General features: G+C 44.9%; 1 protein-coding gene across 4 annotated transcripts in view; it reads left to right on the plus strand.

Annotated features, from left to right (window-relative positions):
* The window catches only part of LOC121580856 (GRB10-interacting GYF protein 2), a 35,558-nt gene extending 17,524 nt beyond the window's left edge, over positions 1–18,034 (plus strand). For 2 of the 4 annotated variants that reach the window (XM_045224833.1, XM_045224832.1), the window contains exons 9-28: positions 2,537–2,731; positions 3,064–3,293; positions 6,422–6,569; positions 6,679–6,909; positions 7,130–7,368; positions 7,700–7,844; positions 7,976–8,142; positions 8,504–8,745; positions 9,175–9,305; positions 9,571–9,671; positions 11,411–11,563; positions 11,741–11,905; positions 12,373–12,603; positions 13,311–13,442; positions 13,650–13,895; positions 14,206–14,432; positions 14,777–14,916; positions 15,447–15,649; positions 16,261–16,411; positions 17,096–18,034. In XM_045224833.1, coding sequence (XP_045080768.1) covers positions 2,537–2,731; positions 3,064–3,293; positions 6,422–6,569; positions 6,679–6,909; positions 7,130–7,368; positions 7,700–7,844; positions 7,976–8,142; positions 8,504–8,745; positions 9,175–9,305; positions 9,571–9,671; positions 11,411–11,563; positions 11,741–11,905; positions 12,373–12,603; positions 13,311–13,442; positions 13,650–13,895; positions 14,206–14,432; positions 14,777–14,916; positions 15,447–15,649; positions 16,261–16,411; positions 17,096–17,163 — 3,545 coding nt within the window. In that variant the 3' untranslated portion in view covers positions 17,164–18,034. The remainder of the gene's footprint in view (positions 1–2,536; positions 2,732–3,063; positions 3,294–6,421; positions 6,570–6,678; positions 6,910–7,129; positions 7,369–7,699; positions 7,845–7,975; positions 8,143–8,503; positions 8,746–9,174; positions 9,306–9,570; positions 9,672–11,410; positions 11,564–11,740; positions 11,906–12,372; positions 12,604–13,310; positions 13,443–13,649; positions 13,896–14,205; positions 14,433–14,776; positions 14,917–15,446; positions 15,650–16,260; positions 16,412–17,095) is intronic. The other 2 variants (XM_045224834.1, XM_045224835.1) reach the window with 2 other exon arrangements.
* The last annotated feature ends 264 nt before the right edge of the window (positions 18,035–18,298 follow it).

Genomic DNA, 18,298 nt, shown 5'->3' on the forward strand with positions numbered 1-18,298 from the left:
GTTTAAATTCAATTAACTGTTTACAGGTCCACAACAATTCAGAAACTGTCAGATACAGCAAATGTCACTGCAAAAGAAAACATTCTGCCAACACCTCCAAAGACATTTGACCAAGTTCGCTATTAATATTTACTTTAGATCACAGGAGGTTGGTGGCACCTTCATTTGGGAGAATGGTCTCGTGGTAATGGCTGGAGCAGAATATGTGGAATGGTATCAAATACATCAAACACATGGTTTCCATGGTTTCCATGTGTTTGGTGACATTCCATTCACTCTATTTCATCCATTATTATGAGCCGTTCTCCCCTCAGCAGCCTCCTGTGCTTTAGATACTGTCTAGGCCTAATTCCAGTACTTCCAAAGTATACAGCAAATAAGGGCAATATTGTTACCATAAAAGGTGAATAATGGAAGTTTTTCAGGCAGAGTTATAATGCTTGTTCACGCGTGCAGTTTTACACAGGTCTGATTTATAATGGGGAACATGTGTATGTATGGCGTGCGGCAAGTTTATCAATCTCAGTATTTTTGTACGTGCACAGATTTTTTAGAAATGGGGCACGCAGATATTTTGTGATTAATTTAAGCAACGGTTATGAATCAGGCCCTTGCACTTATACACTTCCTTGTCATGGGGAACTATGCTGTTTCTCCAAGGAATATATATTTTCTATGCTTATACTGAGGGTAAAAGTCTACTTCACAAGGTACTAACTGTAACTCTGTACACTACTTAATCAGGCAACAGTACAGCTATGCAAATGTTTAGACAACCTCACAACTTATTTACTGTGACCCAGGACACCCTCAGACTAAAAGTATTGCTTGAAATTGTGGCGTTGCTACATACAGTGCATTCAGACCCCTTCCCTTTTCCCACATTTTGTTACGTTACAGCCTTATTCTAAAATGTATGAAATTATTTTTTCCCTCATCAATCTACACACAATTCCCCATAATGACAAAGCGAAAACAGGTTTTTAGAAATGTTTGCAAATGTGTTAAACATAAACTGATACCTTATTTACATAAGTACTCAGACCCTTTCCTATGAGACTCGAAATTGAGCTCAGGTGCATCCTGTTTCCATTGATCATCCTTGAGATGTTTCTACAACTTGATTGGAGTCCACCTGTGGTAAATTATATTGATTGGACATGATTTGGAAAGGCACACACCAGTCTAAATAAGGTCCAACAGTTGATAGTGCATGTCAGAGAAAAAACCAAGCCATGAGGTCGAAGGAATTGTCCGTAGAGCTCAGAGACAGGATTGTGTTGAGGCACAGATCAGGGTAAGGGTACCAAAAAATGTCTACAGCATTGAAGGTCCCCAAGAACACAGTTGCCTCCATCATTCTTAAATGGAAGACGTTTGGAACCACCAAGATACTCTTCCTAGAGCTGGCCACCCAGCCAAACTGAGCAGTCGGGGGAGAAGGGCCTTGGTCAGGGAGGTGACCAAGAACCCAATGCTCACTCAGACAGAGCTCCAGAGTTCCTCTGTGGAGATGGGAGATCCTTCCAGAAGGACAACCATCTCTGCTGCACTTCACCAATCAGGCCTTTATGGTAGAGTGGCCAGACGGGAGCCACTCCTCAGTAAAAGGCACATGACAGCCCGCTTGGAGTTTGCCAAAAGGCACCTAAAGGACTCTCAGACCATGAGAAACAAGATTCTCTGGTCTGATGAAACCAAGATTGAACTCTTTCGCCTGAATGCCAAGCGTCATGTCTGGAGGAAACCTGGCACATCCCTACGGTGAAGCATGGCGGTGGCAGCATCATGCTGTAGGTATGTTTTTCAGTGTCAGGGACTGGGACTGGGAGACTAGTCAGGATCAAGGGAAAGATGAACGGAGCAAAGTACAGAGAGATCCTTAATGAAAACCTGCTCCAGAGCGCTCAGGACCTCAGACTTGGGCGAAGGTTCACTTTCCAACAGGACAACGACCCTAAGAACACAACCAAGACACTGCAGGAGTGGCTTCGGGACAAGTCTCTGAATGTCCTTGAGTGGCCCAGCCAGAGCCCGGACATGAACCCGATTCAGGTCTCTGAAGAGACTTGAAAATAGCTGTGCAGCGACGCTCCCCAGCCAACCTGACAAAGCTTGAGAAGAATGGGAGAAACTCCCCAAATACAGGTGTGTCAAGCTTGTAGCGTCATACTCGAGGCTGTAATCGCTGCCAAAGGTTCTTCAACAAAGTACTGAGTAAAGGGTCTGAATTCTTATGTAAATGTCATATTTCGGTTTTTTATTTGTTATGAATTTGCTAACATTTCTAAAAGCCTGTTTTTCCTTTGTCATTATCGGGTATTGTGTGTAGATTGATGAAAATAAAGCAATTTATTCCATTTTGGAATAAGCCTGTAACATAACAAAATGTGGAAAAAGTCAAGGGGTCTGAATACTTTCCGAATGCACTGTATGTATGTATGTATGTATTGAATATGTTTTTTATTTGGATAAAATTGTCAAGATTGATGTTCCTCTTTGATAACATAAAGTTATTCAATCGTTTCCTCTCCAGTCCGTGCTAACTACGAGGAGGTTGGGACCGGTGTGGGGGGCTTGCCTGTGAGGAAGCATGACTTCACGCGTTCGGAGAGTGAGAACTGGCGCACGTCCCGGGACGAAGTGAATGGTGAGGATGGTGACGAGGGGGGCTGGCGCCTAGCGGGTGCCTCACGATGGGACAGCGACCGGTGGTGCCCCCCGAGTCCAGGTGTGCCCTGTAGTGATCCCAAACTGCTACCACCACAAAGTGTCCTGTCGTGTGTGTGTGTGGGTGATGGTTTCAATTGCAGGCCTATCTCAATACAACCCTTAAATCACAATGGACACCTCAAATCATATTACAATCCCTCTTGTTAAGGCCTCTAGGCCACCTAAATGAGAACAGGTTTTCAACAGGAAATACTCTAATCCATCCATAACTTCACAAAAGAAAGCATCACATGCATCTAAGAAACAGCAACATAAAGTGGTGGGCTTCAATATGAGAGACTGGCTGGCGTAAAGCCGACGGGGTCCTTAAACCGCTCTTCTCCTCCTCAGAAGGGCCGCGGTCGGCAGGGTGGCGAGAGGCTCACCCGGGGGAGCAGCCGCGGCAGCGCAGGCTCCCGTTCGACGCCAGGGAGGATGAGCGCGGCTACAGGCATCCCCCATCGGGCAGCGGCAGCCTGGAGGAGGATGGAGGCAGCCTGCCAGAGTGGTGTCTGGAGGACGCTGAAGAGGAGACGGGCACCTTCGACTCCTCCGGGGCCTTCCTTTCGCTCAAGGTTCGAGTGAGTGAATAGTCTAACAAACATCACTTGTTAATGGGTGCTGGGCCAAAGAAAGGTTTAAGAAATTAAGTAGGATGTGCATACATGATTGAAGTCTACCGAGCAATGAATTGTTTTCCCCAATGGGCAATTTGTTTGCAGCAATTACAAGTATGGCATCGGAGCACTGTGAGACATGGAACTCTGTGAATGCCAGGCTGCTATGAGGACATATGGAGCCTTTCATGATAAGATAGAGATATATATATATATATATATACACACACACAACCAGTCAAAAGTTTGGACACACCTACTCATTCAAGTATTTTTTATTTTTACTATTTTCTACATTGTAGAATAATAGTGAATACATCAAAACTATGAAATAACACATATGGAATCATGTAGTAACCAAAAAAGTGTTAAACAAATCAAAATATATTTTATATTTGAGATTCTTCAAATAGCCACCCTTTGCCTTGATGACAGCTTTGCACACTCTTGGCATTCTCTCAACCAGCTTCATGAGGTAGTCACCTGGAATGCATTTCAATTAACAGGTGTGCCTTCTTAAAAGTTAATTTGTGGAATTGATTTCCTTCTTAATGCGTTTGAGCCAATCAGTTGTGTTGTGACAAGGTAGGGGGGTATACAGAAGATAGCCCTATTTGGTAAAATACCAAGTCCATATTATGGCAAGAATAGCTCCAATAAGCAAAGAGAAATGACAGTCCATCATTACTTTAAGACATGAAGGTCCGTCAATACAGAACATTTCATGAACTTTGAAAGTTTCTTCAAGTGCAGGCTCAAAAACCATCAAGCGCTATGATGAAACTGGCTCTCATGAGGACCGCAACAGGAATGGAAGACCCAGAGTTAACTCTGCTGCAGAGGGTAAGTTCATTAGAGTTACCACCTCATCCCAATTGAGATGGTTTGGGATGAGTCGGACGGCAGAGTGAAGAAAAAGCAGCCAGCAAGTGCTCTGCATATGTGGAAACTCCTTCAAGACTGTTGGAAAAGCATTCCAGGTGATGCTGGTTGAGAGAATGCCAAGAGTGTGCAAAGGTGTCATCATATACAGTTGAAGTCGGAAGTTTACATACACCTTAGCCAAATATATTAAACTCAGTATTTCACAATTCCTGACATTTAATCCTAGTAAAAATTCCCTGTCTTAGGTCAGGTAAGATCACCAATTTTTATTTTAAGAATGTGAAATGTCAGAATAATAGTAGAGATAATGATTTATTTAAGCTTTTATGTCTTTCATCACATTCCCAGTGGGTCAGAAGTTTACAAACACTCAATTAGTATTTGGTAGCATTGCCTTTTAAATTGTTTAACTTGGGTCAAATGTTTCAGGTAGTCTTCCCACAATAAGTTGGGTGAATTTTGGCCCATTCCTCCTGACAGAGCTGGTGTAATGGAGTCAGGTTTGTAGGCCTCCTTGCTCGCACATGCTTTTTCAGTTCTGCCCACAAATGTTCTATAGGGTTGAGGTCAGGGCTTTGTGATGGCCACTCCAATACCTTGACTTTGTTGTCCTTAAACCATTTTGCCACAACTTTGGAAGTATGGTTGGGGTCATTGTCCATTTGGAAGACCCATTTGCGACCAAGCTTTAACTTCCTGACTGATGTCTTGAGATGTAGCTTCAATATATCCACAACATTTTCCATCGTCATGATGCAATCTATTTTGTGAAGTGCACCAGTCCTTCCTGCAGAAAAGCACCCCCACAGCATGATGCTGCCACCCCCGTTCTTCACGGTTGGGATGGTGTTCTTTGGCTTGCAAGCTACCCCCTTTTATCTCCAAACATAACAATGGTCATTATGGCCAAACAGTTCTATTTTTGTTTCATCAGACCAGAGGACTTTTCTCAAAAAAGTACGATCTTTGTCCCCATGTGCAGTTGCAAACCGTAGTCTGGCTTTTTTATGGTGGTTTTGGAGCAGTGGCTTCTTCCTTGCTGAGCGGCCTTTCAGGTTATGTCGATATAGGACTCGTTTTACTGTGGATATAGATACTTTTGTACCTGTTTCCTCCAGCATCTTCACAAGGTCCTTTGCTGTTGTTCTGGGATTTATTTGCACTTTTCGCACCAAAGTACGTTCATCTCTAGGAGACAGAACGCATCTCCTTCCTGAGCAGTATGACGGCTGCGTGGTCCCATGGTGTTTATACTTGCGTACTATTGTTCGTTCAGATGAACGTGGTAACTTCAGGCGTTTGGAAATTGCTCCCAAGGATGAACCAGACTTGTGGAGGTCTACAACTTTTGATTTTCCCATGATGTCAAGCAAAGAGGCACTGAGTTTGAAGGTAGGCCTTGAAATACATCCACAGGTACACCTCCAATTGACTCAAATGATGTCAATTAGCATATCAGAAGCTTCTAAAGCCATGACATCATTTTCTGGAATTTTCAAAGCTGTTTAAAGGCACAGTCAACTTAGTGTATGTAAACTTCTGACCCACTGGAATTGTGATACAGTGAATTATAAATGAAATAGTCGGTCTGTAAACAATTGTTGGAAAAATTACTTGTGTTATGCACAAAGTAGATGTCCTAACCGACTTGCCAAAACTATCGTTTGTTAACAAGACATTTGTGGAGTGGTTGAAAAACAAGTTTTAATGACACCAACCTAAGTGTATGTAAACTTCCGACTTCAACTGTATATACAGTACCAGTCAAAAGTTTGGACACCTACTCATTCAAGGGTTTTTCTTTATTTTTACTATTTTCTACGTTGTAGAATAATAGTGAAAACATCAAAACTATGAAATAACACACACATGTTTGGCTCAAATGCATTAAGAAGGAAAGAAATTCCACAACAAGGCACCTCATGAAGCTGGTTGAGAGAATGCCAAAAGTGTGCAAAGCTGTCATCAAGGCAAAGGGTGGCTACTTTGAAGAATTATTCTACAATGTAGAAAATAGTAAAAATCAAGATAAATCCTGGAATGAGTAGGTGTCCAAACTTTTGACTGGTAATGTCTGTGTGTGTATGTATATGGATATAGATATAGATATGTGTATGTATGTGTGTGTGTGTGTGTGTATATATATATATATATATATATATATATATAGATGGATATTTATTTATTTATTTTTTCTCCCCCCACAGAAAGCTCCCAAGGAGCCCATCCTGGAGGAGGCAGAGCTGGACTTCAGACCCCTGGAGGAATGTGACGAGGGTCTGGAGGAGGACGGACAGCCCCGGGAGACCAAAGACACAGACGGAGAGGCCAGGAGAGAGCCCGACAGAAAACAGGGTGAGTTAAGAAGAGTAAAAACTGTCCGGCATACTGTATTTTTGCTCCCAATAGTAAACTGTCTATGTGGAGATAAACATTGATTAATGTGTCTTGTTTTTTTTCTCAGATGTGGGTAGAGCGGTGGAGGAGGCTCCCTCTCCTCCTGAGCCCCAGCCCCCCACCACCCTGCTGCCCCCTAGCCAGCCCAACAGAGTGGAGGAGCCTGAGAGGCCGTTGGAGAGGCCATTTGAGCGAACCCCAGCCCCGGAACACAGGCCAGAGGCCAACAAAGTCCCCCTGCCCAACACAATGCTGGACTCCCTCCCCATCCCCCACACCGCTGCACACACTCTCACAGGTAGGTTTACACACAAGCAGTGGAGGAATGGAGTCAGAACTCTCACATTTGTGCCCTCTTGAGACTGTTTTTGTTGACATATTGTTGCGTCTTTCTTTAAACCACCTCCACCTGTGAGTAAATGATACCTTTGTTTTCCACAGTAAGCTTGTGCTTAAAATATACACACTCCGGATTGTGAGAGACTAACCCCACACCCTCTTGTCTCTGTCCCGTCCAGTGTCTCCAGTGTCGGCCCCGTCGCCCACCATCCGGATGCAGCAGAAGCCCCTGGAGGTGCCCGTGGTCATGCCCGCCCCGCTGCCCTTCAGTGCTAGTCTCATGGCCCAGAGCACGTCTATCATGGCCCCTAACATTATTGCCACCAGCACGGACCTCATGGCGCCCATCGGAAGGCCCACGGCCATGCCGCCACACCGCACCATGGATGAAGATGAGGGACTGAAGCACTTTGAACAAGTTAGTGGACAATGACTACTGTTTCTGGTAGAAGTTAGTTGGTTACAGAGCTGCATGTTGAGCAAGTTAGTGAAAGTTACCAAGCTGGTTTTGGTGTAACTGAATTTGGAGCATGTCTGGACATGAAACATGCAGTGTGGGTTCATTTTTGGAACACGTCAAGAGTATGGAGAGGGTGTTTATTGAATTGTAATGAAATCTAACGTCATTTTGCTATCTCTCCCTGCGATAAGCTGAGATAATGGTGTTTGTTTTGGGATACTGTCATGAATGTAAAATCAAATTCAACTCGCTCTGTCTCTCGCTCTGTCTCTCTCTCTCTCTCTCGTAGGAGGCAGAGAAGATGGTGGCTTATCTACAGGACGGTGATGACCGGCTGGCTGCCAAGAGCTCAGCACACAAACCAGCCGGCCTGCCGCTCACACATGAGGCTGCTCTGAAGTGGTTTTATAAAGACCCCCAGGGAGAGATACAGGGTGAGACAGAGTGAGGGGAACGGGGCTACTCTGAATGAAAGTCTGCATACACTGCAACCAGTAAATGGAGAAATGTAAAAGTGACTTTGTCAAATCTAATAATGTCCCCCTCCATGTCTCCCCCTCTCCAGGTCCGTTCAGTAACCCGGAGATGACAGAGTGGTTCCAGGCTGGCTACTTCACCATGAACCTGCTGGTGAAGAGAGGCTGTGACGAGGTCTTCCAGCCCCTGGGTGAGATCATCAAGATGTGGGGCAGGGTGCCCTTTGCCCCCGGCCCAGCACCGCCACCCCTACTGGTAACCATCATACACCTGAGCTTTCTAGAATTCACTACTTTGTATTATCGTGAGATTAATCTTGATTATTCTATGGGCAATTCAATATGATTCCGATTCACCTCGCACCATCTGCATCTTCTAATGGTCAAAACAAATCAAGTTTATGTTTAGCCTAGGGCACGTTCAGAAGGCAAACGTTGTGACCGTTGCGATTCCTTATTCTAAGTCAGAGGCTTATTGACTCTACATAACATATTGAACGTTCCACAACGTTGTGCCATGCTGAACGCAGCCCAGGTGGTCGTCCCTTTGCCTGTGTCGTGGCTCTACTTCTCTGTCCCCTTGCCTATCCTATGTCTTACTCCGCCTGTCCCCACAGGGTGACGCCGGGGACCAGGAGCGTCTGAAGCGGCAGCAGGAGCTGACGGCCCTCAACCTGTACCAGCTGCAGCAGCTGCAGTACCAGTACCTGTTGAGGCAGCAGTACGCCCAGGCCCTGGCCCAGCAGAAAGCCCAGGCCCTCAGCTCAGCACCACACCAGCAGCAGCAGCAACAGCAGCAGCAGATCAACCTGCTCCTCCAGCAATACCAGGCCCTCAAGATGAGGTCAGCGGAAAACACGTAAGCATATCTGCACACAAACACCTTTACTGCAATACCAGGACCTTAAGATGAAGTTGGAGATGCGCACACACACCTTCAGCATTACTAGACCCTCAGAAAAAGAGCCTTCCGTGAACGAACACTCGCACTTGACTTTTCCCCCCCTTTACTACCTTATAGCTACTTTATTGAGGAAAAATGTACTTACTATGCCTGTGATATGTGGTTGTCTCACCTAGCTATATTAAGATGAATGCACTAACTGTAAGTCGCTCTGGATACGAGCATCTGCTAAATGACTACAATGTAAGATGAAGACATATATACACACATTATGACACGGGTTCTCCTCAAACATCTTTGACTGTGGGCAATATACAATGCCTTGTCAACATACTGGTGTGTTCTGGTTATTTATACAATTTCTGTGTTTGTCTTCCTGTGTAGAACATCTGAGAGTCTCTTACCTCCTGTGACTCAGTCCATGTCCGTACCAGACTCCCAGGGTTCTGTGTGGGAAATGCAGAACACCTCTCAAGCCTCCTGCACATCAAACATCCAGCAACCCACACCCAGTGGTAAGACTCGATCCAGAACACACTCTGAAAACACTAGCACACGTTTTGTTTTGGGCTGATGTTTATAACCAATTTAGCTTTTGAAAATGTGAGTATCTGAACCTCTAGAAGACAGCAAAATACTGTGCTCCTCAATTCACCAAAAAGTGGTGAAAGCTCAAAATCATATGAACTAAAGGGAATGAATGGGGATCAATGATATATATATATATATAATGACCATCCATCCAGCCTTACTGACTGTCTGTTTTGTGTGGCTGTGCAGCGTGGGAGGGCAGCAGCGTGTGGGATCTGCCCATAGACTCCATGGCCCAGGCCCCCACCATAGAACAGATGCAACAGCTGGAGAAGAACAAGGCTGCCAAGGTAAGAGCACCATATTGTCTATACTTATGCAATCCTAAGTTTCAGATCTTTATGAAGTGCCCAGGGCTAGGGCTCAATGTGGGGAATTTGACCGTTTTAAACACTTTAAAGGTTCAGCGTTATGAATTGTCACAAGCAGCAACAAGACTTTGCTCTCACACAGTGACAGAGTATCTGTGCATGTGCACACGTGTGCTTCGCTCAGTGGTATAAATTATTTAAGTAAAAATACTTTAAAGTACATAAGTCGTTACTTTACATTACTTTACTATACTGAACAAAAATATAAACGCAACATGTAAAGTGTTTTTCATGAGCTGAAATAAAAGATCTCAGACATTTTCCATACGCACAAAAAGCTTATTTCTCTCAAATGTTGTGCACAAATTAGTTTACATCCCTGTTAGTGAGCATTTCTCCTTTGCCAAGATAATCCATGTACCTGACAGGTGTGGCATATCAAGAAGCTGATTAAACAGCATGATCATTACACAGGTGCTGGGGACAGTAAAAGGCCACTCTAAAATGTGCCGTTTTGTGTCAACACAATGCCACAGATGTCTCAAGTTTTGAGGGAGTGTGCAATTGGCCTGCTGACTGCAGGAATGTCCACCAGAGCTGTTGCAAGAGAATTGAATGTTCATTTCTCTACCATAAGTTGCCTCCAACATTGTTTTTGAGAATTTGGCAGTACGAAATCTGGCAGGAAAAAACGAAATCTGATTGGCTGGGCCTGGCTTCCTAGTGGGTGGACCTGGCTTCCAAGTGGGTGGGCCTATGGCCTCCCAGGCCCACCCATGGCTGCTCCCATGCCCAGTCATGTGAAATCCAAAGATTAGGGCCTAATGGATTTATTTCAATTGACTGATTTCCTATTAACTGTAAGTCAGTAAAATCTTTGAAATTGTTGCATGTTGCTTTCGTATTATTATTTTTTTACAACTTTTACTTTTACTCCACTGCATTCCTAAAGAAAATAATGTACTTTTTACTCTGTACATTTTCCCTGACACCCAAAAGTACTTGTTACTTTTTGAATGCTTAGCAGGACAGGAAAATGGTCCAATTCATGCACTTATCAAGAGAACATCCCTGGTCATCCCTACTGCCTCTGATCTGGCGGACTCACTAAACACAAATGCCTAGTTTGTAAATGATGTCTGAGTGTTGGAGCGTGCCCCTGGCTATCTGTAAATTATGTCTGAGTGTTGGAGCGTGCCCCTGGCTATCTGTAAATTATGTCTGAGTGTTGGAGCGTGCCCCTGGCTATTGGTAAATTATGTCTGAGTGTTGGAGCGTGCCCCTGGCTATCCGTAAAGAAAATAATAAAATGGTGCCGTCTGGTTTGCTTAATATAAGGAGTTTGAAATTATTTATACTTTTACTTTTGATACTTAAGTTTATTTTAACAATTACATTTACTTTTGATACTTAAGTATATTTCTAATCAAATGCTTTTAGACTTTTACTCAATAAGTATTTTACTGGATGACTTTCACTTTTACTTGAGTCATTTTCTGTTAAGGTATCTTTACTTTTACTCAAGTATGACAATTGGGTACTTTTTCCACCACTGGCTTCACTCTGCTACATCGTGGTAGCTACTGGACCAAAACAGCAGAGAATTTTTGCTCTTAGTTGTTTGTGGAAATCGGCCCGAACATTGCCGTTTACTTCATGCTTCACTGAGTTATGTCAAAACATAAATGTTTTATGTGATTTACTTATTAACTCTAAAGGTTCCTCATCAGCTGGAGCGTGAGCGGGGTGAGGCAGAGCTGAGTGCCAAGAGGGAGGAGGAGGAGAAGAAAAGACTGGAGGAGGTGTTACGGGCCAGACAGGAGGAGGAACACAAACGCCTGGAGGAGGAGGAGCTATCACGTCATAAACAGGTGGGGGCGGTCATTAGACTGTTGCCTGCTGAAATAAGCCAGTCATAATACCATTTCAGCTTTGTTGATGTTCAATATATGATTGGCTAGAGAGTTGCAAGTTAGCCTGTAAATTCCTAAGAGGAGGCTTTAATTTCTGTTTAATGCAACTGATTTGATTGATTTTTCTATCCACAGGAGGAGGCATTGAAGAGGCAGCGGAAGCAGGAGGAGGCGCAGCGCCAACAGAAAGAGGAGGAAGAGGAGCGGCAGGCACAGGAGGAGGCCCTCCGCAGACTGGAGGAGAGGAGGAGGGAAGAGGAGGAGGAGAGGAAGCAAAGGGAAGAGTTCCTCCGCAAACAGGTACTGGGTTTCACAATAAAGACCAGTACAAGGTCGTGTTCAGTAGGCACCAAATAGAACAACATTTAGTACAATGGGAAGGAGCAACTTTGGTTTTCAATAGGAATTACTAAAACATTTTTTGCTACTGTGTGCCTAATGAACACGACCCTGCCCTTTATTGTGTGGACAGGTGATACTAAATGCACATTTCCACATACAGGTGTAGGATCTTAATTTGACCTATATTGTCTCAGCAGCAACAGGATTTGAACGTTTAGTTCATAATATTGCTTGATCGGTGGTTAGGCTATTAGCTGGCCAAAAGTAGGCTACATGAAAACTGCAATACTGTTAATATAACTGTATGTTAGTCAGTTTTCAGTGAATTTATGTAAATCAGAAAGCACATCTGCATTTCTCAGCAACAAAAGAGTGTTCAATAAAGTTGACCCTATTCTAAAAAACGCTTTGTCGTTGCTCCTTAGGAGGAGGCGCGCCGAAAGCAGGAGGAGCTGGAGACCCTGAGGAGGCGTGAGGAGGAGAAGCGGCAAGAGGAGGCGGCGGCGGCCGCGGTGGCGTTGGCAAGGCAACAGCAGGAGGAGGCGAAAAGGAGGGAGCAGGAGGCGGTGAGGCAGCAGGAGCTAGCCAGACAGAGGCAGCAGCAGCAGGAGGCGCTCCGCCGACTACAGCAGCAACAACAGCTAGCCCAGATGAAGGTAACTAACTTAACACATCACTGAAGACACTTAACACTACAACAGCAGCAACAGTTAGGTACCATCTACTGCACTATTAGTGATGGGGGGGATTGATAGTTACGTATCGGGATATTATTTTTGACGATGTATCGTTTTGGCAATATCGCAATATTATTTTTGCGCTAGTTGGCTGTACCTGCACCAAAACTCCTGTATTTTTCCTTCATAGCTTGTTCTCCATCTTCTTTTTAAATAGGGAGCCAATTTGTTTTCAGCACTTTTATTTCCATGACTGATTTAAAACTTGTTTTGTCATGGCTCTGTCTTGTCCGTCTGCAACAGACATGATGAGCAATATGTTTGGAAAGTGTTGAATCGCAATAAATAGAGAATCGTGAGAATTGCATGTCGTGTCGGCACCAGAGGACCGTGATAATATCGTATCGTGAGGTCCCTGGCAATTCCCAGCCCTATACACGATACTATACTATTTCAAGTCTGCCTTAGGAAAGAGGTATTTTGACCTCAATGGGACTTCCTGGTTAAATAAAATATAGCCTATAGACAAATGCACTATCCAACTAACAATAGAGGTCAGAACATCAGAAATACTGTATTTGTCCATGAGTTTCTGTATGTGAATATTTCTCTGTCATGGATAAGGCCCTGACTGGCCTTCTTTGCATTCTGTCTCTGACTAACCTAATCTTTGTCCTGTCCCGTAGCTGCCGTCTTCCTCTAAGTGGGGCCAGCAGTCAGCAGTCACGGCAGCAGCCATCTCCCAGTCCCAGAACGCCCTGTCGCTTGCTGAGATCCAGAAAGTGGAGGAGGAGAGGGAGCTACAGGCACGAGAGGAGGTCAAGTATTACATTTAACATGGGTGGCACTCCTTAAGCACTTTATTGTGCTACCAATTTCTTGCACATGTTTCGATACGATATTATGGATGATAATGAGTTTTCCCTCTTACTTAGCACTAAGGTAGCATGAGATAGAAATGTTCTACCATCCATCATGCTTTATATCCTAAAGCCTTACTCATGACCCCCCCTCCCCCCATGCAGCAGCGGCGCCAGCAGGCGGAGCTCCTGAAGCTGCAGCAGCAGCAGGCCCTGCAGGAGGCCCGGAATCCCCAAGCCAAGCTCTCTGGCTGGGGCAGCATGGCCAAGCAGCCAGCCACCACCAAGTCCCTGCTGGAGATCCAGAGGGAGGAGGCCCAGCAGGTAAAGCAGAGGAAGGAGCAGGGGAGTGGGGGCCAGCAGCCCAGTCACCCCACCGTCACCCAGCAGAACCGCGCCCAGAACAGAGCTGTGAGTTGGTTCGCTCATTAATTCATTAATTAATTTGTCTGCATTCATTCATAGCCAAATACATGATATGGAAGACTGCTGATACTGTTGTCTAAAACTGTTTCTGAAACCTTTCCTTGGGGACCCCCGGACATTTCAAAATGTGTATGTAGTCCTGAACTAGCTTACCTGGTTAATCTAATCAAGAACTTGATGATTAGTTGACATGTTGAATCAGGATCAAAGACAAACATGTTTGAGTACTTCTTTGACGTAATGACACTGGTCTGACCAGGTTTGATCTCTCTCTCTCTAACCCCTCTTCCCCTAGACCACCGCTCTGAGCCCCTCGGTGTGGGGCTCGGTGGCCACCAGTGGCGGTGGTGGCGGGGCTCCTAACTGGGGCGGGGACAGCAGCATCTGGGGTGACAGCACCAACTCCAACATGGGCTTCTGGGACGAGGAGGTGAAGGAGACGGCCCAGCCCCCGCCACAGGCCCCACCCCCCGCCAGGAAGCCCAACGCTCAGAAGAACAACAAAGGCAACGCCAACATCAGGTACAATTTCATGGACAACCTCAGGACACTTGGTTGACAGCTCTCACCTGATTGACAGTTTCTATTTTGGCTGCTGGACTCAAGGTCGTTGGAAGGACAATTTTATACCACTAGTATTTATATTTTAGTTATTAAGGGCAGAATCCTAATTTCCACTGAAGTTTAAATTTCACTTAGTCATACGCTGATGTCAACACACTAAGTGAAAATTCCACCAAAGTGGAAGTTAGGATTTTCCCCTTAGTGTGTTCAAATGAGGCTGATATAATTCAATACGATGGATTACTTGGTTGTTAAAAAAGGAAGTCAGTGTATCTAATGGTGTGTGGTAACTGTGTGAGCAGCAGTCGGGCCAATAAGAAGGTGGAGGAAGAGGAGAAGCTGCTGAAGTTGTTCCAGGGGGTCAATAAGAGACAGCAGGATGGCTTCATGCAGTGGTGTGAGAAGACCCTGCACACCCTCAACACCGCCAACAACCTGGACGGTGAGTACACACACACCACCCCCCCCCTCCACTGCCAACAACCTGGACGGTGAGTACACACACACACACACACACACACACCCTCAACACTGCCAACAACCTGGACGGTGAGTACACACACACACACCCTCAACACTGCCAACAACCTGGACGGTGAGTACACACACACACACACACACACACACACACACACACACACACCACCCTCAACACCGCCAACTACCTGGACGGTGAGTACACACACCCTCAACACCGCCAACAACCTGGACGGTGAGTACACACACACACACACACACACACACACCCTCAACACTGCCGACAACCTGGACTGTGAGTCTCTCTTTGATGTACTATACATACCAACAATCTAGGTGTGTCTGAAATGGCACCCCTATTCCCTATGGGCCCTGGTCAAAAATAGTGCACTATATAGGAAATAGGGTTCTAAAGGTACCTTGAACCTAAAGTAACCTTCACTGTGTGGTCCCATCTTTAAAACTCACCCACTCCTCTTCCTCCTCTTGCTGCAGTCCCGACATTTGCGTCCTTCCTGAAGGAGGTGGACAGTCCGTACGAGGTGCACGACTACGTGCGCGCCTACCTGGGGGACACGTCCGAGGCCAAGGAGTTTGCCAAGCAGTTCCTTGAGCGCCGTGCCAAGCAGAATGCCAACCAACAGAAACCGCCCCAGGCCCCGCAGAACCAGCAGCCAACGTTGAAACAGCAACAGCAGGTGAGAGAGAAACAGCAGAACAGGTCATTGGAGGGCTTGTGGTCTAGCGGTAATGCTCCCTGCTTAGACACATGTATACTCCCCTCCCCTCCAGAGACCAGGGTTCAATCCCTGCTCCAACCCTTCAATCTGTGTCTCCCACCTTGCCTGTACCCTCTCTGATTTTTCTCCCTGTCTAAATAGTGTCAAAAATAACCCAAATAATTGTTTTTGTTTTTTTTTATGAAAAGAACATTGGAGAAGTGCTTTGGAATTATGTTGCGTTCTAGTCAGAAAGATACTAGAATTGTACAGATTTCCCTGCTTTCCCATGTTGTCCTGGTCACATCCCTGGGTCTTCATGAGCAGTTTATGCGTTGAGTCAGGTGTGTTGGTTCTAGGCTGGATCAAAAGTTCTCCCATAACAAGGTTGGTCACTGACCACTGTTTAAGGGTTTTCAAAATGTTACCTTGGTCCACCAGGTAGAGAGAGAGAGAGAGAGACCTATAGAGAACTGTTATAAATGCTGGACCATAATATTCCAGAAAACCATACAAACATTAATCAATACCCTGCTACCAATGTTAGTAGTTATCTGACCCCTCATTTGCTTTGTGACTCCATTTCCCAGGATTCAGTGTGGGGTGTGAGCGGGACGAGCTCTCCGTCTCTGTACCAGTCAAACCACACCAGCCTCCAGCAGCAGGCACGCTTCGAGACCGTCACCTCAGGGAAGAAGAAGAAAAAGCAGAAGATGGTCCGGGCAGACCCCAGCCTGCTAGGTGAGGAATAAACTATTGAAGCACTGTTGTCATTTATCAATCATTGTCAATTTGTTATTTTATCATCATCCTAAATCTCTCCTCATATTTGATACAGCTTTAGCTGACAACCCAGAGCATGAACTATCCACCAATTTCAAAAAACAGTACTACACCAAGACATTCTAGTGAAAGGCCCTAAACAGCACCAAAGATGAATGGCCAATGTATTTAAGGCTGGGAGCAGGCGGGATTCTTGGCCAATCACATTCACGTTGAAATGCTGCGTCACACGGTTGCTAAGCCATTCGTCAAGCACTGCCCTCTAGAAAGTCCGGTTATTAGTCAAGAAACTGTTTATTTTCCTTGAAAGTACGTAATGTCACAATTTAAAAACTATGCGATATTAAGGAGAAAAAGTTGATAATCTCTGAAAATATCTGTAATGTTGTGCGTCTTGCTCACGTAATTCATGCGAATGTTGGGTTGTTGAGCTAGTGCCCAATTGATTCCCATTCAATCCTTAAAGGAGTGCACTCCTTGACCCAGAATGTACATTGAAAATGAGCGGTTAGCATTCTCATTGGTGTTACGGCTAATGCTAATTGGATTAGCATCTCTTCCATAAATTGTTTCTGGCTATGACTACCACATGCATACCTCTGATACTACATTCACTTTCCCTGTTCCCTCTCATCTTCCCAGGTTTTTCTGTGAATGCGGCGTCTGAGAGGTTGAACATGGGCGAGATTGAGACGGTGGAGGACTTTTAAAGGGACTGCTCTGCTGCCAAACCCACTGACCATATCGCTCTGAACAGCTGCCATTTTACCCCCTACAACCACCCCACCCCGATCCCCTTTTACTTTTTCAAACAGCATCCTCTTTCCGTTCTGTTTTGTATGTTAATTTAACATTTGTCATTGGAAGCTGGGGATGCTTTCCAGTGCTAGAGGACCCCCCAAAAAAACATCCCTAATGAGTATGTCACCCCTATGTGAGACAGGGAGAAGGCTAACGAAGCAGCCAAACAATCAAATGGAACATAAAAACCAACCAAGCAATGAAACATCGAACAAACTGACCAACAAATCAATCAATTTATAGGCCAAATCTGACTTCTCCCGAAGAAGAGAGCTGAGAGGAGGACATGGATGTCTCTCCCTGTCTATGGTCGGCTGTTCAGTCCCCTCCTAGTATCTTGTCTGAAAGTACGCAAAAGAGAGACGTTACCTGATGCAATCTTCTCCCCATGAAATGTAACGTGTGGGGTGGCAGGGGGTTTTTGGGGGGAAAATATAACTTTTTTTCTGTTTTGTTATTTTTATTTATTGAATGTTTTTCTCCCCCCCCCCCCTTTCTCCTCCTTCCCTCCCTTCTGTTTTCTGCCGGTTGTTCGTGGATGGTGATGGTATTGTAGGAGCCAAGGATGTGTGCCCACTGATGTCCTGTTTTAAGGACATGTTCGAAAGTTCCAAGTAGTTATCAATTTCTTGTAAAATACTAGGCTGTTTAAAGAATAAACTTTCAATTCTGCATCTGTATTATAATATATGGAAATGATGAACTACTGGAGTCATACTTTTCTATTGCGGTATGAAATAAAACAGTCTCTTGTGTGGGCTGTTCACACCTCTCTTTGAATCATTGAATGACTGGAAATTGCTGAAAGTGTATAACTTTGCTTCCTTCCCCGCACAACACTTTACTCACGTTTGTACTCAAACTTTTTAATGCTAATTCGCTGTAGAGACAAGTCGAGACTCAAATTTTCCCTCTTTTTTTTTTTTGACCTTGTAAGTCCATTTCCTCCCAGTTACTGGTTTAGATTGATAGAGCTATCAGCCTATAATTTATCTAATACCAAACCAAATGTCCCCCCCGAGTTTGTAGGTTCTCATCACTTCC

Source organism: Coregonus clupeaformis, chromosome 14 (genome assembly GCF_020615455.1).
Source record: "Coregonus clupeaformis isolate EN_2021a chromosome 14, ASM2061545v1, whole genome shotgun sequence".
Lineage (NCBI taxonomy): Eukaryota > Metazoa > Chordata > Actinopteri > Salmoniformes > Salmonidae > Coregonus > Coregonus clupeaformis.